This window comes from Phodopus roborovskii, unplaced genomic scaffold (assembly GCF_943737965.1).
Source record: "Phodopus roborovskii unplaced genomic scaffold, PHOROB, whole genome shotgun sequence".
NCBI lineage: Eukaryota > Metazoa > Chordata > Mammalia > Rodentia > Cricetidae > Phodopus > Phodopus roborovskii.
In genome coordinates this window covers 45,649,582-45,675,805 of record NW_026126407.1, presented here as the reverse complement: position 1 = coordinate 45,675,805, position 26,224 = coordinate 45,649,582, and the positions used below count along the sequence as shown (strand labels likewise).

General features: G+C 41.7%; 1 protein-coding gene across 4 annotated transcripts in view; it reads left to right on the top strand.

Annotated features, from left to right (window-relative positions):
• Nucleotides 1-26,224, top strand: part of Fbxw11 (F-box and WD repeat domain containing 11) — a 100,796-nt gene that overhangs the window by 30,901 nt on the left and 43,671 nt on the right. For 2 of the 4 annotated variants that reach the window (XM_051180983.1, XM_051180984.1), the window contains exon 2: nt 4,457-4,558. The exons of the other annotated variants lie outside the window; for them this stretch is intronic. In XM_051180983.1, coding sequence (XP_051036940.1) covers nt 4,457-4,558 — 102 coding nt within the window. The remainder of the gene's footprint in view (nt 1-4,456; nt 4,559-26,224) is intronic. 4 annotated transcript variants of the gene reach the window in all.

Genomic DNA, 26,224 nt, shown 5'->3' with positions numbered 1-26,224 from the left:
GAGACAGGGTTTCTCTGTGTAGCTCTCTGGCTGTCCTGGATCTCATTGTGTAGATCAGGCCAGCCTTGAACTCGGAGATTCACCTGCCTCTGCCTCTGCCTACTGAATATTGTGATTAAAGGCCTGCACCACCGCCAAGCCACACCTAGCTATTTGCAGTATTTTACAGGTCACTGTTTAGCATTTGAAACCTAGGTGCTAAGTCGTCTGAGACTTGGAAAAGCTTTGCTGTCTCCTATTGTAGCAGATACCATTGTTTCTTGACAAGTGACAAATCAGGCAATTAGACATAATAGCATAGTTCCTAATTTTGATTAATTTTAATGCTTATCCTGTTTGTCTTGAGGTGAATGCAGTCTTGAAGAGAAATTTGAGTGGATCCTGACAACTCTTAAACCTAGGTTTAGAGAGCTTACTATTGACTAGATGTTTAGTAGGGAGCTTGTTAACTGCCCAGTGCCCTCCCCTGAAATGAATCTGTTATTTTACTCCTGTTTAGTGTCCCTATTTCATTACCATGACACCCTTTGTTTTCCATCTTAAAAGGAGGGCATAATGGAAGGCTTATGGGAGAGAGGACATGGGAAATGAGTGTTGGTAAGTACTGCTCTTCATGCACTTCTTGTAGCTCTGTTGAGCAAAGTTTGCAGTGTGTAAACCAAAAATAAATGAATGGCTTGGAGTTCCCTGAGATAGCCTTTCCATTTTTCCTCAAATTGTGCCTTTTCTCTTGCTGCCAAACTTTTCTCTGCTTAAAAGTAGTTGAATACCTTCTGTCATTGCCTTACCAATGTTTGATTGTTAAATTAAAATTTTTTTGGGTGTGTGATATGTGTGTGTGTGTGTGTGTGTGTGTGTGTGTGTGTGTGTGTTCATTCATGGGTGTCTGTGCGGGCATGTGGAGGCAATGCTCTATGACTTTAACATTTGTGACAGCTGGTCACTGAACCCAGAGCTCAGTGACATGCTAAACAGTTGACCAAGGAGAACTCCAGGGATCCTCCTGTTGCTTCTCTTCAGTGCTAGGGTTTCCAAGTGTGTCCCACTACACACAACTTTTTGATGTGCTGGGGATCTGAACACAGATCTTTAGGCTTGTGCAGCAGGCATGTTACCTACTGAGCCTGCCCCTCGCTCCTGCTCCTGATTAATAAATTTTTAAATATTTTGCTTAACAGAAACAGAATTAAATGATCCAAGTATTCATACTTAGCTTTAACAAAATTTACAGCATCTACTAAAGACAACTGTGCAACTGTAGTTTTGTACTATTTGCTTCTACCTGTTATCATTGGGTTCCTTTTAAATAGACTTTTCATACTTGTATGTTTGCTACACATTCTAGGAACAGGTTTTTTTTTTTTTTTTTTTTTTTTTTTTTTTTCTTTGAAAGCCACTTTGGATTGATAGCGTGCTCTACCTCCTACTTGTTGAGCTAAGAATCCATGGCCCATTTTTAGAAAGATGTGTTATTTTACATCATGTATATGTGTGTATGTTGATGTCAGGGGTGTGTGCACATGAGTGCCAGAGCCCATGGAAGCCAGAAGTGTCAGATCCTCTGTAGCGAACTGGTGGTTGTGAGACACCAGTGTGGGTGCTGGGAATCGAACTTGGATCCTCTGGAAGATCAGTAAGTGCTCTTAACCTGCTGAGCCATCTCTGTGTCCCCTCTTTTAAGTGTTAATACCCAACTGGCTTTTGCCCTTGCAGAAATTCTGCCATTTCTTAGTTATTCATGTTTAATTCATCTTTATTCTGTTTGAAATTCATCTTTTCCCTTGGCTGCCCCCTACTCATCATTTAGGCTTTGTTGCCTCTTCCTTTGGATAGGTTGTCATTTTGTGGTGCATATGTGTGTTTATACATTGTCTGGATATCTTGATGTGTCTAGAGGAAAATGTGTGTGTGTGTGTGTGTGTGTGTGTGTGTGTGTGTGCGTGCACGCATGCACACACATAAGTTCAGATACATTTTTATTAAATGAAGTTGGGGTTGAAGACATTCAACTTGGCCATCTCAGGTTTAAAGATAGGAGTTAGATGAAGGTAATGATTTGACTTGGTGGGAAGTGGTTTAAAGAAAAATTCTTGAGGGGATTATAGGAAACTAATAGTGAATGATGCAGATTTCTAAATCAAGAAACATTTGTGTGTACAGAGCTTTGAAAGAATTGCCTCTTTGAGAAGGAATCAGGGCAGGAGATTGGAAACAATGCCATCTATAACTAGACCAGTGGTAGTCTTTGTGAGCACTTGTTCAAGCTGGCCAATGAGAAGACAAGGCTGCAGCAACACTTTGTCATTTGATTTGTGGTTCCTATGGTAATAGAGAGAGCCTAGGACATGTCTCTCCTACCTCCTTTAATAAACTTTCAGCTTTTGAAAAATGCCAGAAAGGTATTATTCTTGTCTTTTATCTACTTCAAGTGTTTCTCAGCTGGTGGTGAATGTGGCAGAATCAGTAAGCACTGTTGGCTTCTATAGCCAGAGTTTTATTTGAGTTTAGAGTTGGAAAATGTATTTCTCCTGATTGTATATTTGCCATTGTTAATACCAGAAACTAGTATGGATAATTTCATGTTTTCTGTAAGTATGAATAATCATAAATTAGAATTCTGGACAATGTAAGTAGCTAAATATGAACTTGTCACAAATGTATGTTGATGATTTTATGGTCCCTGGGATGTCCTTGTAAGGGTCTCTGGAGCCTGATGCTATCTATGGTCACAAGAAGAAAGGCTTGCTCTCTTTTGGTGGTTTGGTGACTAAGTAGGTCAATATATATTTGTTAAGGTTGGTAAATATGCTGTTGGGGGTAACTCTCTCAGATCTACTATGACAGTTAATAAAGCTATTTCACTTACCTTACTTATGTATACAAGAAGGGAAGGAATAGTCGAACATAGTTAATGAGAAGACATTTTTCATTATTGCAAAAAAAAATGCGTTTTTTAACTAAGTCCTAAAGTTTAAATTTAAATTAGAATGTCACAAATCAATTACTGTTAAGTCCTGGTTGCATTTTATTTGATGTTCTTAGGTTAGCGAGTACAAAACTTTTATTTTTGCCCATTTTCAAGTTGGACCCCTATCTTCCTGGAGCTTAGGGCAGCATATACCGACTTCATTATTACAGGGTGCATGGGTTTCCCCACAGTGGCCTTTTCTGTTTAGTGAAGACTATTGTTCCTAGCAGTATGTCTGTTGACCATCTCCAGGGTAACTGGGTGTGGAGAGAGAGCACTTCTAATGCCTACTAAGTGCTGCTGCCTTGGCCCTCCTCATGACCTGGAAGATGGATGGCAGGCCTGAGTGAGCGAGGGTTGATTTCTGACTGATAGGTTTTGGCCCTCGCTTTTTAGTTCCAGGTGGGTGGTGCCTGGGAGCCAGCCTGCTGTCTCTGCAGCTTCTATTCTCAAGCAGATCTGTCAGCTGTGGAGCTGGTGTTCTAATTTAGGGTTACTAGGATAAGCCCCAGCTCAGTGCTAGCACTGTGCGGTTTTTAGACAAGAAAATTGCATCTCTTTAAACCCACTTTCCTATTCTGAATATTGGGAAAAAGTACTGTGTGTGAGGATTGAAATGATGTTGAGTTGTGTTTAGTATGGTGAGATACATCCACCTCTCAGGGAACACTCCCATCATTCTTCTACAGGGTCTACTGTACACAGTAGGAAGACAAGTTCTTGAACTAGATCATCAGCCAGTTAAAATACGACCCTCCCACCCCCAATAGAATTGGACATGCTGGCAAATAACCTGTAGTTATAGCACTGGGGAGGCTTGGGTTGGAGGATCATGGGGGTTGAGGCCAACCTAGGCTTCATACTGAGATTCTGTCTCAATGAAACAAAAAAATGGGGCAAGCAAGGTGGTTTAGTACTAAAGGTGCTTGCTACTGGATCTAGTGACCCAAATTCTGTCCTGGGAACCCTTTCAACCACATGGAAGGTAAAAGGAGAGAATTGACTGTTTTAAGCCTCAATTAAAAATGATAAAAGAAAGTCTTCTCTGGAGTACTTTAAATAAGTTGTGAAGCAGGTTTTGTGGTAGGGGGTACATTCAGAAAGTTGCTGTCATAGCTTCTTAAGCAATTGAGACTGTGTGAGATAGACCAGAATCCCTTACTCTTACGGAATTGTCACACTCTCTTGAGTGATCTTGCTTTACACTCAGACTCATGGTCCCTCTAGTGGGTATTCATTTAAGCACTCTCTCCCTCTTGATTCCGTTACTGTATCCTGTGAAATGAATGGTTGGCAGCACAAACCCCTCTCCCTAAGGCAGAAAGGGGCCCTGCTCCCCAGGGTTCAGGAAATTTAGGACCATCCCTGCCCTCTAAACTGCATGGGTGTGCCCCTGCCCTGACTAACACTCAAGCTGCCTGTGTGAAGGAGTGACTTGTTGCGGCCTCTAACTGCTTCTTCTCTTCCTTCCTTTTTGTCATCCTGCAGTGTTCTGTGCCAAGGTCTTTGTGGCTAGGCTGCGCCAACCTGGTAGAGAGCATGTGCGCACTGAGTTGCCTGCAGAGCATGCCCAGTGTCAGATGTCTCCAGGTGCCTCTCTTCTTTCTTGTTGTAAATGTGTTTTTACGTATGCCATGAACATTTGTTGAAACTTGCAGTAGTGTGTTTAATCCAATGTTAAGTCTGCTAAATGTTCTGTGTAACCCTCTGCTTTCCTCCAGCCTGGATGCCCCATGAGGGAGTACTAAGAGGGCCCTTCCGAGCAAGCAGGTCTCGAAAGGCCCTTTCTTGCTCCTTTCTTCTGCTCCTGCCTTTTAATTCTTTCCCCCCTCACTTCAGAGTTGTGATTTTCATGTTTAATAGTTAAACCTTTGAACAAAAAATGGAATGAATACTCTGGTATCTCCCATTTGGTACCTTTAACAGTTTTGAGTTGGGAGGGTTTCATAATTAAAATGATGATTTTTCTATTTTGAAACATCTTTTGGTTTACCTTTTCTCCTGCATTCCAAAAAAGAGGTGGGGGGGTTAAACCTCAAATTGAGGGTTATAAACACTACAGCTTTATGCTTTGGGGAACCATCAGTTTGAGCCAATTAAAAAAAAAAAAAAAAAAAAAAAAAAGGCCAGATCTGATATCTGTCCTCAGAGTCCACCCAGTTTTCCAGGCCTAGGCCGGCAGAGAATTCCACAGATAAAAGTAATATTGGGTGGGGCTGTTGGAGGGGTGAGGGTGGGGGTTGCTCAGGATAACACTGTTAGTAGGAGTGTAGTTGGTGACCTCTCCTGATGCCTTCTGATAAAACCAAGGTCAAAACCATCATGGTTTTACCTGGAAGTTCTGTTTAGACAATGTGTTTAATTAAATGTGTCAGTAGCAATGTCAGCTTTTATTACTGCATAGTTCATACAGTTTGGTATGGCTTTCTTTTAGAAGCAGTATTAAATTCCTGGTGTCCTGCTGCTCAGATTTTAGGAAAAGAGTTAGAGGGATTTTGATGCCATGGATGATTTCCCTGTTCTTTCTCAAGGTGTTCTATTCATGTGTACAGTCTTTACATGGTACTAGGGGTTTGGAAGGAAGAGGTTTCTTTTATATTGACTGATGTTGGGCTCTTTGCTTATTGCCAGCCTCTGAGTAGCACTGGTATGGTAATTGATTGAAATAGTTGTCTTTAGAAAATTGTGCTGGCATTTGATTAACAGCTAGCTGGGGTTTAGATTCAGCATACTGCCCAGTTCTTAGGTTCTCTGGAAGAAGATAGGTCCCAAGTCTAGGATACAGAATTGTTTCACTCAGGCTCTTAGCCTTGAAAGGGCAGAGGGATTGCAGTGCTTTCTCTTCTCAGTACCACAGAAAGGGCATTTGCATTATAAAAGTCTGTCTCTTCAATAGGCCCTTGAGGCTCGCCCTTGGTTTGTAGTGGGCTGACCCAGTTTTAGCCAGAGCTTGGCAGTATAAGTAGGGGAAGGATTGTACTTATGAAGTCTAAGTTATTAAATCGGAGGTTTTCTTGACTGTATTCAGTTAAAGTAATTGGGCAGCATTAGGCACCAGTCATTGCTTGTGTTTGGAGATCTCCTGAGGTGCTAGAGAGTGGGAGGAAGTATGGGTTCCTGAAAATGGGGAAATGCCTTCACAGTTCTTCAAAGTCATCTTCCTCAGAGGAAAAAAGATGAAACGTTGCCTTTATTGGGCCTTGCGTCAATGATTGGAAGTGCTATTGCTATTAAATGCACATAGGAGTTTTGATTATGACGCTTTTTATTTTGATTAGCCTATAATTGAGGGCATGCATCTTAGTGGCATGAACCAGGGCCTCACCGATTAGCAAATGAATTAGCAAATTGTTATTTTCTGTGTGAAAATGAACCTGGAAGATTTCCTTCCTTTTTACTTACTGTTTTATACATATTGTTGGTTACTATTTTAAACAGAAAAATGTATAGTTTTAATTTTCACTTTTCTTTTAAAATTTAATTATTGTTTTAATTTTTCGGTGCTGGAGATTGAACCTAGGGCCTCATGCATGCTAGATAAATGCTGTGTCAAGGTTGGCCCTTGTTCTTGTTTTGCTCTCTGTATGGGAGTACCAGTGCTTTGCTGCAGTCTGTAGGCTGAAGCACCTGCTGATATATACTCCATGTTTGTTCTGGTACAAAGATGGCTGTCCTTGGCGCTGGATGCCTCCAATTATTTAAAAAGGCTCTAGAAGAAGGAGAGACTTGGTTGACTTTGCTTGGGCTGTAGAGGTCTGAATTGGCACACTGGACCCAGTAATAACCACAGCTTTCAGACTTTTACCCCGTGTGACTATCTGTACTTTCTGAAAGAGCAGGGTGAACATAGTAATTGTATTTAGGCCTAATTTAGCATTTGCAGATTTTGCCAATGGAGAAGAGGGTTAGCAGTTTTTTTTTTTTAAATTTTATTTATGTATTTATTTTTATTTTAACCAATGATATATACTTCACATTAGGTTTATGACAATCTTGTGAGGTGCAGAAGTTACTCTTTCCTTTTCCTCATGTAGCAACTGAGGTGGATGATGCAGCTGCTAGGCTGAGATGATGCCTATTGACTGGCTTAGGTTTGTAAGGCTGTGAAGTTAGAGCAGGTGTTTGAGATCCAGTTACATGGGTTCAGGCTCTCTTCCCTCTTTACTGTTTTCCCCCCTTTATTGATGTTTAATAAGGATCAGGAGAAACAAATAGGCCGAATAGATGTTTATTCAGGGAGAAATAACTCACAACATAGACAGATGAACACCAGCAGGTTCCTGGTCCTCAGGGGTGCCTCCAGAAGTGCTCCTGTCCCTGTGCTGCAAACAAGAGGGCTCTCTGGAGCCCCCTCCTCAGCCTTAGTTCCCCCAGGTCGCCTCCAGCCCTGTCTCCACCCCCCATGGGCGTGGTCCGTGCCACAGGTGCGGACAAGGTGAATATCTCACTACACCCCTTTCTAGTTTTTCAGCAAAGCTTCATTTGTGGAAATCGTACTAATGATACATAATGGCTTGTTTAGTCGTTATTTATTTTAACATCAAAGAACAAAAGCTTGCTAAATTCAGACATTCCCTTTGCCAAAATGAATACTCCTGAGTTTTAGAGTTAGGAAGCCTGAGTGGATTTCTGAGAATTTAATGCCATGAGTATATTCCTGGTATGCTATGCATGGGCTGTTCCCCGGTGTATAGATGAGAGGCACAGGTTTGCTTCCTATTGTCAGGGAACTTTGGTAAGCAGAACCACACATGAAAATCTAGACTGAACTGCAAACGGAGGGTGGGGTGGGAGGCTCTGAACTTAGCTGAGGCATACTTAGAAGCATGCTAACCAGTTGAAACAGTTGGGTTGCAACGTCTGACTGTCTCAGAACCTAGTGGGTTGGTTTTTAGAGCAGATAATCCAAGAGCACTGATTTGCCGGGACTCTGGCATGTTAAAATTGATGAGCATGCCTTTTATTTTCTACCTTCTATGTGTTGTGACCTAGGCTTCTCGTTTGATTTTTGGTGCTGAGGATTGAACCCCAGGCCTTACATTTGCTAGGCTGGCATTCTATTCTTTCAGTGAGTCATTGGATCCCTTCATTGGATCATCTGAGGAAAAATGACCTGGGAGGGGGGTGCTGCTGCTTTGTGTATGAAGTTACAGAATTGGATTGATTTGCCTGAGGTTATATATTTATTTAACAGAACTGGATCTAGATCTGGTCTAAGTCCCCAGACTGCAGTGATAACCTCCTTCTTTAACTTGGCAACAATCATTTTAGAAATGAAACCGAGTCCCGTTTGCGCCCCCCACCCCCATTCTCTGTAGCTTTGAAGCATGTCTTGGAACTCAGACCAGGATGGCCTCAAACTCACAGAGATCCACCTATCTCTGTCTCCTGGGTGCTGGAATTAAAGACCTGTACCACCACTGCCTGGCAAAATCCCCTTATTTTTAATGTCAAAACTGAAAAGGTAAGGATGGAGTAGAGGCTCAGTGCAGTTAGTTGACTGCTAGCTAAGTGACAGTGTTCCTTAGGGGTAGGGATGCTTATTGGAAACAACCATGAGGATCTGAGGATTGTGTGCCTCATTCCTAGCTGCCTTTATGTGAAGAGCTCAGTCAGTGAGCCTGAGGGCTGGGAATGCTACATTTCAACCTGATTGATGCAGCTTCTGACTGACAGTGGGACTGTAGGGAATGAGGTGGCTTGCTACCTGCAGTTGCTCTCCAAGCTGGTAAACCCAGATTCATCTTCTGTATTCATGAGCCTGGAGTGTGTTCCCCTTTTTCAGGAAGGAAGGAAGGAAGGAAGGAAGGAAGGAAGGAAGGAAGGAAGGAAGGAAGGAAGGAAGGAAGGAAGGAAGGACTGTGCTTACTAGGACAACACCAACATGCTGAAGGCCTACTTCTGAGGGATTGGAAATCCATTTCTTTCTTTGCTTGCAGTGAGTTCTTTATTGAAGAAGAGACTATTTTACTTGCAGTTTAGGCCAGGGATAACCTTTGAAATTTTTCTATATTATAGTCTTTACGTGTTATATGAGCATTAAAAACCACACTTTTCAGCCGAGCATTGGTGGCACATGCCTTTAATCCCAGTCCCCAAAAGGCGGAGGCAGGCAAATCTCTGTGAGTTTGGGGACAGCCTGGTCTACAGGGTGAGTTCCAGGACAGCTAGAGCTACACATAGAGACTCTATCTTGAAAAACTAAAACAGACAAAAACGCTCCAAACCCCTAAGAAACAAACAAACAAAACTAGTTTTCCTATCTATAGGGAAATTTGCAGAGTACAAGTGCCCAGGTTAGAGATGTAGCTGAATGATAGACACTGACCTAGCAAGTCCAGCATTCATGAAGCCTTGGGCTAATTCCGAGTAGGTCAAAAGATAACAGATACCTCACAAATGCATCAGTTACCTAACTAGTCCAGTCATTATCCAGGGGCTTTATTTCACCTGCAGCTGGGTAGTTCTGATGATGATGGCTGGGTTCCAATACCTCATGGAATCCTGGTTTGGTTTGGGGGTCAGCAGAAGCAAAGAAGAAGCTGGGTATTGTGTTCTTTGAACTCTTCCTTACACAACACCTCTGGATCCATCTTTTCTCTAGAGGATTTTATTTAAAAAACTTTCTTGCTGTGGAACTTCTTATGTGTATGCAGGCAATAAACTTATTTTTGAATGGTCTTCAGACCTCCCATTTTACCATTTTCTGGGATATTTTAAAGCAAACCTAAGATGTTGTAACTGGGAAAAAAAGTTTGACAAATAATAACTGATTTCTGTCAGCATTTAAACATCTAAAAATATAGTTAAGAATGAAAAGGAACAGTTGGTACTGAAAGCTATAAGAAGTGCCATATTATGGTGGTGTATTTTTATAATCTCAGTACTAGGGAGGCCAAGAAGTGTAGGGAGGTGTGGAAGATCTTGTTTTCCTTTCTTTTATCCCTTGGGTAGAATGACAGGCCTGAGTGGCCCTGCTCCTGCTCAGGGAAGCTGGTGCTGTCAGGGAGTTTGAGGATAGCCTGGACTACCTAGACTCTAGGTAAAGGGCTGGTTTCCCCAGAGTAAAGGTGCTTGTTTCCAAGCTTGATGGCCTAGGTTCTATCCTTGGGACCTATTTCATTTTGCAGAGAGAGGACTGACTTCCACAAGTTTCATATTGCAGTCTCAATTATAAACTACTTTTAAATATAGTTAACTGAACAACATGGTAATATTGTTCTATATATTTTGCTTGCTTTTTGAGACAGGGTCTTATTGAGTATGTCATCCAGGCTGTATTTGAACTCCTGATTCTTTTGCCTCAGCATCCTGAGTGCTGGTATTACAGGCATGGCTTACCAGGGCCATATTTTAAATGACTGTTTGGTCTAGCTTATGATAAGTTAATCACAACTCCCCCCTGTTTTCTCTTTGTAACAGCCCTGGCTGTCCTGGAACTCATTCTGTAGACCAGGCTCCCTAGTGCTGGGACCAAAGGTGTGCATCACTATGGCCTGGGAAAGATTTGTTTGTTTATTATATATGCAGTGTTCCGTCTCCTGGCCAGAAAAGGGCACCAAATCTCATTACAGATGGTTGTGAGCCACCATGTATTTGCTGGGAATTGAACTCAGGATCTTTGGAAGACCAGCTAGTCTTCTTAGCTACTGAACCATCTCTCCAACCCCATTAATCAGTCTTTTATCAGTGAACATCTAGATCATTACACTTTAATGTGTGTTCATGATTAACTCCTAGAGATACTCAGTGGGAAAATTTGAATTTTCCTAAAGTTCCTATAAGCAGATTTAAAGTTAAGTAAAAAGGTTGTCCGATTATGATTGTACTGAAATAATGCCCAGTGCAAACTCTTAGAAAACCTTGGAACTCATGAAGAATACATTTAAAACTACCCTTTGTTGGAGATGGAAAGGTGGCTCAGTGACTAAGAGCACTTGTTTCTTCCAGAGAACCTGAGTTTGGTTCACAGCACCCAGAATAAGTGCCTCACAACTATCTGTTATTACAGCTTCAGGGGATCCAATGCACTGTTCTGGTTTTTGTGGGGAGACACACACACACACACACACACACACACACACACACACACACACACACACACGAATAGAAAACCCTGGTTCCTGACACACACACAGAGTAACAATTCCCTAACTAATGACTGATGCAGCAGCGAGACCGGACAGCACACAGGACTGCCCTGCCTTCCGTTCTCAATTCACCTCTTACTCTCCCCCTCATTTCACATACCAGCACACAGACAGCAGCCTCTGCTGCCCTCCCAACACACAGACCTATATACACTTGCTGCTTGAGCCATCTGGGATTCTCTTGCCCTTGCTGTCAGCCTGTTCACTTATTTCCTCCAGTATTCATTCAAATGCCTTCTTCTCAGGGGGCTTCTCCTCATTCCATGTAAATTGAAGTCATATCCAAAGCTTGCACTACCCTAACCCCCTTCTTCTAAGCACTTACTACCTCAGAATACTAGTGTTTCCTTCATCTTCACCAGAAAGTCATCTAACACTCCAATAAGCTCTCTCTGGCTACTGTGTCACAATGAGACCAGTTCTAGACCGACAGTATGCCAGACAGCATTTCTCCAGAGCCATAGCATCAAAGGGAGACAGGAAAGAAAGCATAAAGAGCCAGCTCACTTTATTGTGCCTACTGATTAAGTTTGAGCTTTGGAAGGCAGGCAGGGTTTCCCTGTCTTCCCTGAAATCATTAAGCCTTTACTCCAAGGCTTTGCACTGATTGGATGAGGCTGCCTTACATTGTGGGGTAACACATCAGCTTTACTGCAAGTTTACTGGCTGTCTGTGCAAATCATATCCCAGAAAGTGTTTTCCCAGCAGCAACTGACTTAGTGTTGAGTAGACAAGTGGCTACCATAGCCTAGACAAGAGGATAAATAAAACTAGAGATCACAAAACCAGACCTGAGTGGAGGGGTGCCAGGTGGGAGTTAGGTTAAGATTAAGTAGAGACAGAGACAGTTGTGATGCCATGAAAAGAGGAAAGGAGAGTATCAAACCAGTGTCATGTTTATAGCACCAGTACCTGATGAGAATTTAGAGCCGATTGGGACTGTGGATAGAGTCTGGTTGGCTCTGAAGGTGAAACTGTCTGCTCACAACAGTGGAACAGTACTTCATGAAGAATTATTCAAGAGTATAGTCTAGTTCATTGGTGGGGAATCCATTCAATGTGTAGGGGAACTCAACAGCCAGTGAACATGTACCTGCATAAACAACTGAGCTATCTTACCTCCTTACACCCTCTGCACAACTTTTTAAACCAGGCATCATCAGGCCTAAATTTTATTTATTCTTACAAATCTACCTACCTACCTTGAGGTAGGGTTTCTCTGTGTATTTCTGGCTGTCCTGGAACTCACTCTATAGACCATGCTGGCCTTGTACTCACAGAGAACCACCTCCTCTGCTTCCTTGGTACTGGGACTAAATGCATGTTATCACCACCACCCAGCAATTTTTTTTTAATGATTTATTTTATGTGCATTAATGTCTTTGCCTTCTTGTATGTCTGTGTGAGGGTGCCTGATCCCCTGGAGCTGAGTTACAAACTGTTGTGAGCTTCCATGTGGGTACAGGGAATTGAATCTAGGCCCTCTGAAAGACCACTGAGCCATCTCTTCAGCCCCATTATGTCTATTTTATATGTGAGAGAATTGCAACTGAGAAGAGAAACGGAGGTGCCAGGGCTGAAGGGAGGCTAATTTCTGTTCTTAGGAACTTTGCTAGTTGTTATAATCATTGCAGTTTTGTCTGTATTTTAGGTTTTCAGACTCTTAGGTTGGTTTTGCATGAGAAGTGCTATTTATTATGTCACTGAGCATAGCTTGGAGGACCGAGTGTCCTGCTGGCCACTGCTCCTTCACTGTTTGATTTTTTTTTTTTTTTTTTTTTTTTTTTTTTTTACACCCCCTTTGTAGCACTTAGCACTGGCTGAAATTAGATTGTTGGTTTGTTTTTTCTGTCTCTTGCCACACCTACCCCAATCCAGGTTCTGAGAAAAAACAGGTCATATTTACCTGCTCAATGCTTGGTAAACAGGCTTGTTTCTGGATTAGTTCCTGGCAGGTAGTAGGTAGGTACTTAGTAATTACTCACTGACTGAGGTGAGGAGTGTGTGTAGTCAACTGGAATGAGAGGGAAAGTTTCTGACTCTGCTCTGGCTTTCACAGGACCACTTTCGACTTGGTTGTCTAAGTTCTGTGAATTTAATTTCCATGAGTTGGAAAGTAATCTTGGAAGAAAAGTGATCTAGCTTTTAAGCCAGATATTTGTAGTTTTGTTTTATTTTTAAAAGTAATCTTTTAAAATTACATAGTTAATAATAGAGAATTGGGGTAAAATGGAACGTGAGGGAGGTGACATATTTCATATTTTGGCCTTTTTTGTTTTTGTTTTGAATCTGTACACATGCTTTACATGTAGTTGAGACTGTTTTATGAGTATATTGTACAGGCTTCATTTTTTTTTCCTGTGTGCCTTATACGCTTACTTAGGTGTTTTGTTGTCATTGTTGTTTATTTTGAGTCAGACTCTATATAGTCCTGGCTGTCCTGGAACTCACTATGTAGACAATGTGGGATTTAAACTCACAGAGATTCACCCGTTCCTGTTTCCAGAGTGTTGAGATTAAATGTGTGCACCATCACTTCTGGCCTATTTAGGATGTTTATTCTAGCCTTTTTCTGTAATTTCTCATAAAAGTTTCCCATAGCTTGTTGCTTACCAAGGCACTCAGAATCTTCATCTTAGATATTGCAGAATGTGTCATCATCTCTTCCTTGCCTTCATTGGGACTGCTCAGGGGCTAGGTGCATAGAGCTTGCCACGTGGTTTGCTTGTGAACACACTTCACCAAACCCTCACCAAGGTGGCAATTATTATTTTGAGAAGTTTAGAAAGCTTGTTGCTCTGTGGCATCGAAGTTGACAGACATCATGACACATGGCAGCTCTTCACTCTGAGCAACTAAAGTGTATGTTGAGTCAGCTGAAGTCATGGCCTATGAAAGAAGATCTTTTGGGTGTACTTGGCCATGAGAAAGAGAACCCCAGAGACATTTTCAAGCATGCAGCGGTGCCAGTGATAGGCCAGGCCTTCTGACTGAGCTACCTAGGTATTCTGTCTAGAGTTTTGTGTTGATAATTCAATTAGAATGGCACCATTTACAAATACTTAAGATGGTATACTGTCTTTGTACCAGCCTGGGGACCACTATATCAAGCTGGCAGTCCTAGTCAGGGCACTGTAAACATGCACTCACTGCTATATATAAGGAAGCTTCCTATCCCTAAGAAACCCAGGTATCCTTTACTGGAGTCAGAGAAATTACTTTTATGCTCAGATACTTGTTAGTTACTTAATTTGAAATAAAGAGAAAAAAATTAAAATCTCTCATCTTTACAACAATGGGAACAAAAAATTAGGTTACAGTAATAGTATCTATGCTGTCAGGTAGGAACAGATTTTGTGGTTTCAGAGGAAAAAAAATACTTTGTCAAAAGAAAAATTGTTCCAGGAAATCTTGTAGTCATCATAAGAGGGATCAGGGATGCTCTCCTTGCTATCATAGATGGCCTCGGGAGACACATGAATCTTTGTTCCCAGTCAGCACTGGCTCCAGGTGCTTCTTTTTTTTGTGTGTGTGTGGGGGTGGGGGTGGGTGGGTAGGTAGGTAGGTAGGTAGTTGGTTCTTTCCTTGCACCTTTATAGACAGGGCTTTTGAGGATTAGACTCAGCACATCAGGCTTATAGAGCAGTTGCCCTTACCTGCAGAGCCACCTTGCTGGCCCCAGATGCTGCTTAAGTGGTAGTAATAGTTTAAGGGGGCAGGGTGTTCAGGGATAACCATTACTGTGTGATTGGGTTTGAAGCTGGTATTGAGGAGGGAATTCTTCCCCATCTCTTTAGTGGGGGAAGATGCTGCTGTGGTTTTGTTAATTGGGCATGATGCATCTTTGAAATAGTTTTGTTTTTGCCCAGGGTCAAGTCTGTCAACAGCTTTAGTCATAGGTGTATTTTTTTTAGTGGACAGTAGTAATTACAGAGGCTCATAATTGGTCAAAATGCTGAAAATAACTGACTCTTGAAAAGTTGAACTCCAAATGAGACATCTTCATCACCCCTTCCAAAGCTCAGAGAACATTACAGAAGAGGGAGCTGAAAGAAACTAAGAGATGGGAGAAGGGGTGTGATTTGTGGGACACTTTCTTCAGGGCATGGCATAGCCATTGCTTTCTTGAACTCCAGCAGGGCTGATTATCAGCATAAGACCTGCTCAACATTGGGCCTTCAGCCCAATTCTGTCAGAGGGAACAAGAGGGGAGGGGTTATGAGGCTCCATTCTTCCTGCAGATACAAGTTCAGTTAACGGTTAATGGAGAGAGACATTTTCTTCAGTGGGGTGGCTCCTGGTAAGGTCTCCTATTTGCACATAAGCAGCCCTAATCAGTCTCAGTGGGTACCAAAAACAAAATGAAAGGAAAAAATGTGATGGGATGGGGAACTAGTTGAGAAGAGGAAGAGAATAGGTGGGGCAAGGAAGGATTCTGGGGGTGAAAAAAAATGAAAGAAAGAAAAAAAGATCATTTGTAGAAAGGACTTAAATGTGTGTACATGCACCTGTATAGTGTTCCCATGTGTATGGATATGCTGTGTGCATGCATCTATATGAGTGTTCACGTGTGTGAATATGCTTTGAAGCCTAGAGCTTATGTTGGATGTCCTTCTGCTCTTGTAGCAGGGTCTCTTGCTGAATCTGATGCTTTCTGCCTGATTCTTGCAGGTCTAGTTAGCTCTCTGTCCACAGGGATATTCTGTCTCTACTTTCCAATACTGGAATTTGGCTGCTGTGCCTGCCTGGCCTTTTACATGGGTTCCAGTATGGCACTTTATCCATTTAGCTATCTCCCTAGTCCCAGGATTTAATTTTAAAAAATACACACACACACACACACACACACACACACACACACACACACTCAGAAAAACAACAACAACAACAACAAAACACCTTAGGGCTGAGGATATGAGGATGTAGTGAAAGCTTGCTGAGCATGTGCAAGACACTGGAGCTGCATAAAAACACACAAAAACAAACAACAACAACAACAACAAAACCAAGTACATCAACAAATGAACCTGATTGTTTACATTGAAAGGAGGATGTTTCAAATACTTCATCATATCCATTTCTTGGTGGTGTGACCCCCACAATTTGAAGTGCTGGGTATTAATGTGAACAAACCATTGCAAGGTTGCTTTTTCTTCATTTGAGCTGGTTCTAGGCTTTCTGAAAAGTTGCAGGTGCGTTACAAAAAAGTGTTTCCAAAGTTGGAAGCAGAGCTGGCTGCTGTCTTACTCCTCTCTTAGTGCAGTGAGAGTGTCCTGCAGTCTGGTGGCCCTGAACCATGAGTTAACACTGACACATTGAGTTCAGGCCCTACCTAAGTTCTACCAAAGCTCTCCATAATGTCCTATGTGGATGTGTGATTTTAATTTGTCTCCTCAACAGTGATTACTTGATTTAAGTAGAGCCTGGCAAGCTCACTGTGTGGTAAAGTCTTTATCTCTTTGTAACTCATTGTTTCATAGAGAGATCCTTTAAAACTATGTAAGTGTATGGTTTCACTGGCATTTCATTTATTGTATCAGGATAGGTGGTTTTCCTGTTTTATTCTGTAGGTTATAGTCTGTCAGTCATTATTTTGGTGGTCAGATTGCTCAGTTTGGTTAGCAATTGCTTCAAGGGCAGCTCATGTATGTGCTTGATCTGCCTTCATCGTTGTTCTAAATGCTTTGTACATCATTTGCAACCCATTCCAGGCTCATGGGTTTTCCCATACTTCCGTACAAGCGTTCGGAGCCATTGCTTCTGGGCCCAGCCAGGGTAGTAGGAAATGTAGTTTGTTTCTCTCTGAAACCTCTACCTTTTAGTGGATGGAAACCGCCAACTCCAACACAGTCCCATTCCTCCATTTCATGAGGTCTTCCTGCCTCAGCCTCCCACGTGGGGAGTTACTAACTGGTATGGTCACCACACCAGCTTTACAGTTGCTTGAGTGTTATTTTCTGAAAGCATGTGAGGACTGGGTTTTAGCAAGCCTTTTTTTTTTTTTTTGTTTTTTTCTTCACCTCCAGAATATTGGTGGTTATCACCCAGTAAGAAAGATTGGTATTGCCTTTAATCCTAGCACTTGGGAGGCAGAGGCAGGCAGATCTCTGTAAATTCAAGGCTAGCCTGGTCTACAGAGTGAGATCCAGGACAGCCAGGACTGTTTCACAGAGAAAAAAGAAAAAAAATTCGTGTCTTAATTTACATTTTTTTTAAAAAAAGGGAACAGAATACCTATTTTTCTTAAAAATTCTTTTGAGTCAAGTGATGGTGGTATACACCCTTAATCACAGCACAGGGGAGGCAGAAGCAGGCAGACCTCTGAGTTCGAGGCCAGCCTGGTCTAGGGAGCAAGTTTTAGGACAGCCAGGGCTATACAAAGAAACCCTTTCTCAAAAACCAAAAGTACAACACACACACACACACACACACACACACACACACACACACACACACACAGAGGGGGTGGAGGAGAGGGAGGGAGGGAGGGAGAGAGAGAGAGAGAGAGAGAGAGAGAGAGAGAGAGAGAGAGAGAGAGAGAGAGAGTGAGTGTTAGTTCAAGGCCAGTCTGATCTATAATAAGTTCTACGACAGCCAGAGCTCTTGTGGTGGTGGGGATGCTTTTCGGGGTGGTCTTGGGGGTGCTGTTGCTAAGGATTGATCCCAGGGCTTCTTGCATGCTAAGTGTGTACTGATCTGTACCCACCACCTCCAGAGTACCCGTATTTTTCTCAGAACTCACTATGTAGTATAGGTTAACCTCAAACTTAAGTATTTTCCTCACTTTTTCAGCCTCACTGTGAGACACCACATCTAACTATATGACCCTTTCTATAACTTACTTTTGATTGTTTGTTTGTTCATATTTATTTAGTTACGATTTTTCAAGACAGGGTTTCTCTATGTAGCTGTGACTGTCCTAGAACTCTCTGTAGCTGGTCTTGAGCTAAAGAGATCCACCCTCCAGGTGCTGGGATTAAAGGTGTGTGCCACCATTCCCAGTTTGTAATTCCCTTTTTAACACTGAGAAACATGACTTGTAATTTCCACTTTTTCAGTTGCTTAGTCTTAGGACCTAGGAAATAGCTTTAGAATGACTTATATTACTGAAAAGTAAATGTACTAAATAATCACTTTTTTTTTTTTTTACACTATTTAAAAATAAACTTGAGCTGATGAATAGGGTACCATTCTTGTGACCCTGATGCCCAGATGCAGTGTGCACAAATATTTTTATATTATGATTGAATTTTAGTATTTCTTCAGTGAAAATTCCTAGTGGTAGCTTTGCTAGATGAAGAGGTATGTATATATTGCCAGATTTTCCTCCTAAAGGATTGCGCATACTATAGTAGGCTGTAACAATTTTATCTCTGTTTCTCCTCAGGATTTACATGTTCACTCTTCAAGCATCTATTCTTTGTGAAGTTTGTTGGTGTAGGTTCTGTGTAGATCTAAGTGTATGTTGTCAAGTTGCTGACCAGTTTCCCCCACACTACTTGTTCAGAGTAGTCATTGAAATGCCATTGTTATCTTGAGCTAAGTTTCCGTGTGTATTGGGGTCTATTTCTGGACTTTCTCTTCTGTTAGACCACAATTTGGCATACTGGCCCACAGGCAAATCCAGCCCTGGGTATGTAAACACAGCCACATGGTCACACAGGCACTGCTGTTTGATGCTTGTACTCCTTTCATACTGTGTAGAAAAATTGAGTGGTTGGGACAGAGACCGAGGCTTGCAGAGGTTAAGGTTTACTTCTTTCTGCCTTGGTGTTCTATAAGCTCCATTAGAGAGGCTGGGTGATTTTCCCCCGAAGCTCCACTTCCTCCCCCCCCCCCTTTTCTGACTACCTGAGTACCTTCCCCCCCTCTTTTTGGGCCCTCTTTCCCCACCTCCCCCTAGTCAGGGTTTCTCTGTGTAGCTTTGGAGCCTGTCCTGGAACTAGCTCTGTAGACCAGGCTGGCCTCAAACTCACAGAAATCCCGCCTGCCTCTGCCTCCAGAGTGCTTCGATTAAAGGCTTGAACCACCAACGCTTGGTTTTCCTGAGTACTTGTACAGGCTCATTTTTCCTTATGAGCTTAAGTATTTACTTATCTTGCCCCATAAGGAGACAGAGAGAGAGAGAGAGAGAGAGAGAGAGAGAGAGAGAGAGAGAGAGAGGGAGAGGGAGAGGGAGAGGGAGAGGGAGAGGGAGAGGGAGAGGGAGAGGGGGAGAGAGAGGGGGAGAGAGAGGGGGGAGAGAGGGAGAGAGGGGGGGGGGACATGCTGACTTATAAATCGGGAGAAAACATCTGTATAATGTTGAGCTGTCTTTTCCAACAGCAACTTACAAAGTTTACCAGAGAAGTTCAGAGCAACCAGTCCACAGGCACAGTATGAATACGTACAGCTCTGTGACATTAGTTTTTGAAGACTTACTTTTATGGGAATTATTCCCAGTTTTAAGATGCTCTTTCAATCACAAACTACATTTTCTAATCTTTCTTGTTTATGGAGTCTTATTTCTTTGTGATTTAGTCTGTGATCAGCTTTTGTCAATTTTAGGCACAGTTGAAAAGCAGATTATTTTGTCTCTTTTTAGTAGGCAGTGTAAAGTTTGATACCTACTTCTAAGATCTGCCCACTTCATCAGTTATGCCTTATTTTGTCCCCTTGAGCTGCGTTGTATTGAGAATAGTGTGTGTAGAATAATTTCAGTCATTGGGATTGAATCTAGTCCTTACTGTATGCTAGGTAAGCATTCTGCCCCTGAGCCATGGCCCAAGATACTTTCCTTCTGGGATGCTCTGTGTTTCTCTTAGTTTCTACCCATGATGTATTGTGTATACTCCTGGAGTTTTTTTGGGTGGCACATGGGCACCTTTTTTTTTTTTTTTTTGTTTTTGAGACAGGGTTTCTCTTTGTACCCCTGGCTGTCCTGGAACTCAGATTCTGTAGACTATGCTGGCTTTGAACTCAAGAGATTGCCTTCTTTTGTCCTGAGTGATGAGATTAAAGGCACATGCCACCACTGCCTTTTGGGGGGTGGGTGGAGGGGAAAGGTAGATCTGAGTTCAAGGCCTGCTTGGTCTACAGAGCTAGTTCCAGGACAGTTAGGGCTATTACACAGAGAAGTCCTGGGGTGGGGTGGGGGCTTGGGGGATGGGGGAATAGGGGTAGGGGGGTGGGGAGAAAGGTTTATTTCTATTTACTTGTAATATTGAAGTACTTATAGCTCTTGATTTGTTTATTAAGACAGGGTCTCTCTATGTAGTCCTGACTGTTGTGGAATTTGCTTTGTAGATTGGGCTGGCCTTGAACTCTCAACCACATCTGGCCACTGTAAAAGTCTTAAAAGTTATATTAATTGATTGATTATGTGTCTATATGATAATTGTGAAAGTCAGAGAACAACTTGAGGCCTCAGTTTTCTTCTATCATGAGGGTCCCAGGCATTGAACTCAGGTCCTAGAGCTTGATGGCAAGTAGCTTTACTTGCTGAGCCATCTCACTGCCCTCTGGGTTTTTTTTTTTTTTTTTTAACATCTTACTAACAAGTTTTTTTTTTTTTTTTTGGTTGTTTGTTTGAATGAATTTTGGGATAAGTGAGAGGCATGTGTGTAGAGTCATTGGTTTACCTGTCTGGTTGTTCTAGCATCATTTGTTGAAGAGATTTTGTTCTTTGTCAATATTGGTTGGCCTTAGGTTGGCCTCTTTATCCTTGCTATAATTGTTTCTTCATTATAAGATGCTCTCCCCTCCCCCAAGACAGATTTTCTCTGTGTAGTTCTGGAATTCACTCTGTAGACCAGGGTGGCCTCAAACTCATAGAGATTCACCTGGCTTCATTTTGTTTTTAAATGTGTGTGGATGTTTGCCTGCATGTATGTCTGCACGCCTGGTGCCCTTGGAAGCCAGAAGAAAGGCATCAGATGCCCTGGAATATGATTGCTCTGGGAAGCCTAAGTTTGTTTCTATTTTTTTTTTTTACAACCCCCCCCCCCTTTGTAGTCTTGTTAGAGATTCATGAAAGTTTTAGAATGGATTTTTCTTTCTTCCCAAAGCACTTGGGATCTGAGAGAGATTGACTGTGTTTCTGACTGTGGTGATACTGATAGTTTAAGTCTTGTGATTTGTGGAAGCAGGGTGTCTTTAATTTCTTTTAGCAACATCTAGTGGTTGTCAGTTAAAATTAATAATGGTTACAGACATTTGTGAACCACCATGTGGGTGCTGGGAACTGAACTCAGTTCTCTGGAAGAGTAGACAGTGCTCTGAACGGCTGAATCCTCTCCCCAGTCCCCCACCCCCCATTCAGGTTTTTTTTTTCTTTTTTAAGTCATGTCATATGTTTTACCGGCCTTTCATCCTCTATCTGCACTAGCTCATGTTTCTAATATGCTATTGAAAGTATTGATGTTTCCAACTTGAGCCGAAAAGTTGACATTTCCCAGTAAGTGTGGTGTTAGCCATAGGGTTTTTGTAGATACTCTTTATTAAGTGGAGAAATTTCTCCCACAAAGTGCTTTTCAGATTTATGTTATGTCCTTAAGAATTATCTTTCAAAGGCTACCTCTTACCATGCACCCTTCACCCCTGTTAGTTGTGACACTCTGACACCAAACAAACTCTGTGATCTCATGTCTGTTCTGTCTGGAAGTTCCAAGCTTTGTTTAATTTTCTGCTGCTGTCTATGCCTTCTGGTTTTGCTGAGTGCCTGGGTGTTGTGTTACTATTAGACAATTGTATTCTTTGTGTCCTGTGGCTTTGCTAATGTCATGTATTACTTTTCCCTTTTTTGTATATGCTTCCTCTTTCTCCTTCCTATAAAAGCATGCTGTCGGCAATATTTTTGGTGTTTTATGTTTTCTTGCTCTGCTACCCTGGCCATGACTTCAAATTTGTTTTGCTACATGAATGGACATTCCAGCTTTGTTCTTGAGACTGGGGGAAATATTTCATCTTGAAACATTAATTATGGTGTTAGGTAGATGTTTATTTTCTACTGTTTAATTTTTTTTTTTTTTTTTTTGAGATAGGGTTTTATGGGCTGTGGTGGTGCATGCTTTTAAACCCAGCACTTGGGAGGTAGAGGCTGTCAGATCTCTGTGGGTTTCAAAGAGAGTTCCAGGACCATCTCCAAACCTACAGAGAAACCCTGTCTTGAAAAATAAGCAAACAAAAAACAAAAACCACTTCCCCCAAAGAGAGAGAGAGAGAGAGGGAGGGAGGGAGGGAGGGAGGGAGGGAGGGAGGGAGGATTTTGCTACACACCCTGACTGCCTTGAAACAAACTCTGTAAACCAGGCAGGCCAGAACTAACAGAGATCTGCCTGCCTCAGTCTCCAAGGTACTGGGACTACATAGATGTTGTAAATTCTTACTTCATCATCCATGCCTTATCCATTGTGAAGTACAGATTCCCAAGCATCTTCTGGGCTCTGGGAATTAAATCAGAGGTAATCATATTTAAAATGTCAACTGACAGTTTTTAATAGTGGATGGGTTTTGCATATTCGATATTCTGAGTGTGTCTGTGGTGACCAACTGGTCTGGTGTCGTTACAAGGAGCCACATTTTCATTACTACTGCTTTGTTGTAAGCTTTAGTTTCAAAACTGTTTGAAATCCAACTTTGTTCCTTTTTTTAACACCCCCCCCCATTTGTGGTCTTGTAGGAGATTCATGAAAATTTTAGGATGGATTTTTGTTTCTTCCAAAAGTACCCGGGATTCTGACAGAGGGTGTCCTGTTTCTGACTCTGGTGATACTGACCGCTCAAGTCTTTGATCTAAATGTTTGTGTTTTAAATTTCTTTTAGCAACATCTTGTGTTTGTTAGTTAAAATTTATGTATGTAAAATATATATGTAAAATGTATATACTCTGGCTTTTATTATTTTTCTTTTTTATTCTTTGCATTTATACCTTCATTGCTTTCAGATTCAAAAGTTTCCTTCTGGTGTCATTAACCTGTTTGAAGAACCTTAAGGCTAGCTTTTGTGACTATTCCTAGAAACTGAGTGACTGTCAGGAAGAAAGGTCCGTCGTCTCTGTTCAGGGCAGGAAATGTGAAGAGTGGGAAGTGACTGTTGTTAAAGGAAAATGCATGGCAGGTTTTGGTCTGATCATCTATTTACGAAATACAGGTTCCTAAGCTTCTGCTGGGTTTCTGGGAACTCAAATTAGGGGCAATTGTAGGCACAAAAGGTTGTTATCATGTTATATTTAATAGAGCTAAAAAACAGTGTCTTTACTTCCTGCTGATGTCACAAATTATGGGATGATGAAGTAAACTGTAGCCACTAAAATACAAATACAGGACACAGTGACACTTGGAAAAAACTGTTTTCTAAAGAGTATGTCTTAAGTAGTTTTCATGTGTGTACATATGCACTTTGTGATTTTTGCACCAAGACAGTGCAATATTTTGATTATTTGGGCTTTAAAAATGTATTTATTTATTTATGCATGCATGTGTAATGCCTATGTAAATATTTTACCTGGTTGGAATTAAATTTTTTGTTCTGTGTGTGCAATGCAGTGGTAAAGCACCAGCACAGTAACTTGTAGGATGTTTTACTGTCACCATAAGCAGATTACTCTTGCTCACTTAATAATAAAACTGTCAGAGGCTGGGGAAGATGGCTCGCCCAGTAAAGCCCCTTCTGTACAAGCATGAGGCCCCCCCCCAGCACCCATAAAAGTTAGGGGGCAATGGTGCACATTTGTAACTGCTGCTCTGGGGAGGCGGAGACGGGACAATCCTTGGACCACACTGGGCAGCCAGCCTCACTGAATCCAGGTGCTTCAGAGTCAATGTTGTCCGTCAAAAAATAAATTAGACAGGGATCATGGAAGATATTGGCCTGTGGTCTCCACCCATGTCCACACACATATGCATACCCATACATGTAATGTTTTTGGTGGATGGAGTTATTTAAGTATAGTACAAATATTCACATTTATCTTAACAATAAGTAATGCATCTGTTCATGAAAATTTGCTCATCCCAAGATTAAAAGAATGTGCAATGGATGAAAAATAATAGCTTTAGTATTTATTGTTTACATTTAGATCTCTGATGTAGAATAGATTGTGTGGGAGAAGGCTTAAAATGTCTTTAGAACAACATTTGCTATGATGTTTTAACTAAAAAGTCCATTCTATTCCTGCTGCACTAAACCAGTGTTTAGTTGAGTAAATTTAATATGTAGTTTTGTGTTTTCATCTGTGCCTTTCCACTGATCATCTGTCTACACGGTTGTCTGCAGGGCGATCTTTTATTATAGTTATATACTAGCACTTGGTATTCATGGTGTGGATCCCCTGGCTTAGTTTGTTAGATTACTTTGATTCTCCATGGGCCCTTTATATTTTTCTATAAATTTTTAATTCAGCTCAATGTGTCTGTGGCAGGTGGGGACACTGGAGGGAGGGAAGGGGGAAAGGCTTGCCCAGAGAAGACTAATGGTACTTTGACTGCCACTGTGTTGAATCTGATATCTCTTTGTTCTTTTGTGTTTTTTGTTGTTGTTTCGAGACAGGGTTTCTCTGTGTTACCCTGGCTGTCCTAGAACTTGTTTTGTAGATCAGGCTGTCCTTAAACTCACATAGATCCTCCTGCCTCTGCCTCTTGAGTGCTGGAATTAAAGGTTTGTGCAGCTACTACCAACGGGCCTTTTTCTTTATTCTTTAAGGCAAGCTTTTGGTGGACTTTGTTTGTTTTGTTTTCTGTTTTCTTCCCCAATTTTCATTACTTAGCAAATGGTAGCCATCATAATTTAATCTGTAATTTCTTTGGTTTTATGTTTTAATCTTAGATGGACTGGACAAGCTATTGTGGGACAATAATGTAAGTAGTGTGATGGCACGGTATTTCTAGCTTTGGCAGATGTCAGTGGTAAGGTGCTTTTTATTTTCTTTTATAGTGCCTTTCAGTAGAAGCAAACCAAGATAAAGAAACATTTTGCAAGCTTTGCATTATTTTGGCTCATGAGCAGTGTTATATTGTAGGTGTGTTCATGTTATTCCTATGCCAGCAGCACAGGCAGGATTTCTCCTTGTTTTATAAAAAGGAGAAACTCTACCCAAGAGAGGGGCCCAATGACTTGCTAGAGTCAAGTTTATAACTTGACAGCTTTGAGTTGGGGCTCAGGATTTGCACTGGGGTTCCTGGACACACACACACACACACACACACACACACACACACACACACACACACACACACACACACACGTCTGTCTGTATGCTTTCTAAAAGGTGGGACAATAGCTAGTATTTATTATACATATGTATTTTACTTCTGCATTTACAGATGCCAAGAGGTATTTTAAGAGCTGAGCTATAGAAGGAACAGACCCAGTCACATATATTCTGTGACAATTACAGGTTAAAAAGGAGCCCTTCCTTCCAAGTGCTGGGAGTATCTTTGACAATTTTCTCCCAATGAAGTCCTTTTTGAGGTCTTTGTCGCCTGTTTGTGAAGGAGTGTGCAGGCACAGAGGTGCCAGGTGACATTTAGCAGGACTGAACACGCTGGAAAGTTGAGTAGTTGGCTTCTGTTTCCTGAGACTAGAACATGTGTGTCAGTGGTTTTGGTGTGAATCTCCTGCTTTTCCTGGCTGTCTAAGTAGATATTTATTAAATGCATTTTATTTATTTATTCTTAAAGTTTATTTTATTTGCAGGATGAGCTCTCCAGGGACTGGAGAGTTGGTGCAGCGGTTAAGCACACTTGCTACTCTTGGCATAGGACCCAGGTTCATTTCCTAGTACCCACATGGCAGCCCACAGCTGTCAAAAGCAGCAGTTCCAGGGCTTCCAGTGTCCTCTTCTGGCCTTTGTAGGTATCAGGCATGCACATGATACACATACATCATGGAGGCAAACACTCATACAGTAAATCTTAAACAAACAAACAAACAAACAAATTAAAACAAAAAAAAGTCTCACCAATCTATCATAGTTGGACTTGTCTTCACAACTTGTGGTATACAGTGTCGGGAGCGGTCTTTGTGGGGCTACAATTGGAGCCAGCCTAGCAGCCCTAAGTTTGTGCCTGAGTGGGGGAGTGTGGATGAGGGAAAAGCTAGCTATAGACAATAAAGAAAGACACAGAGA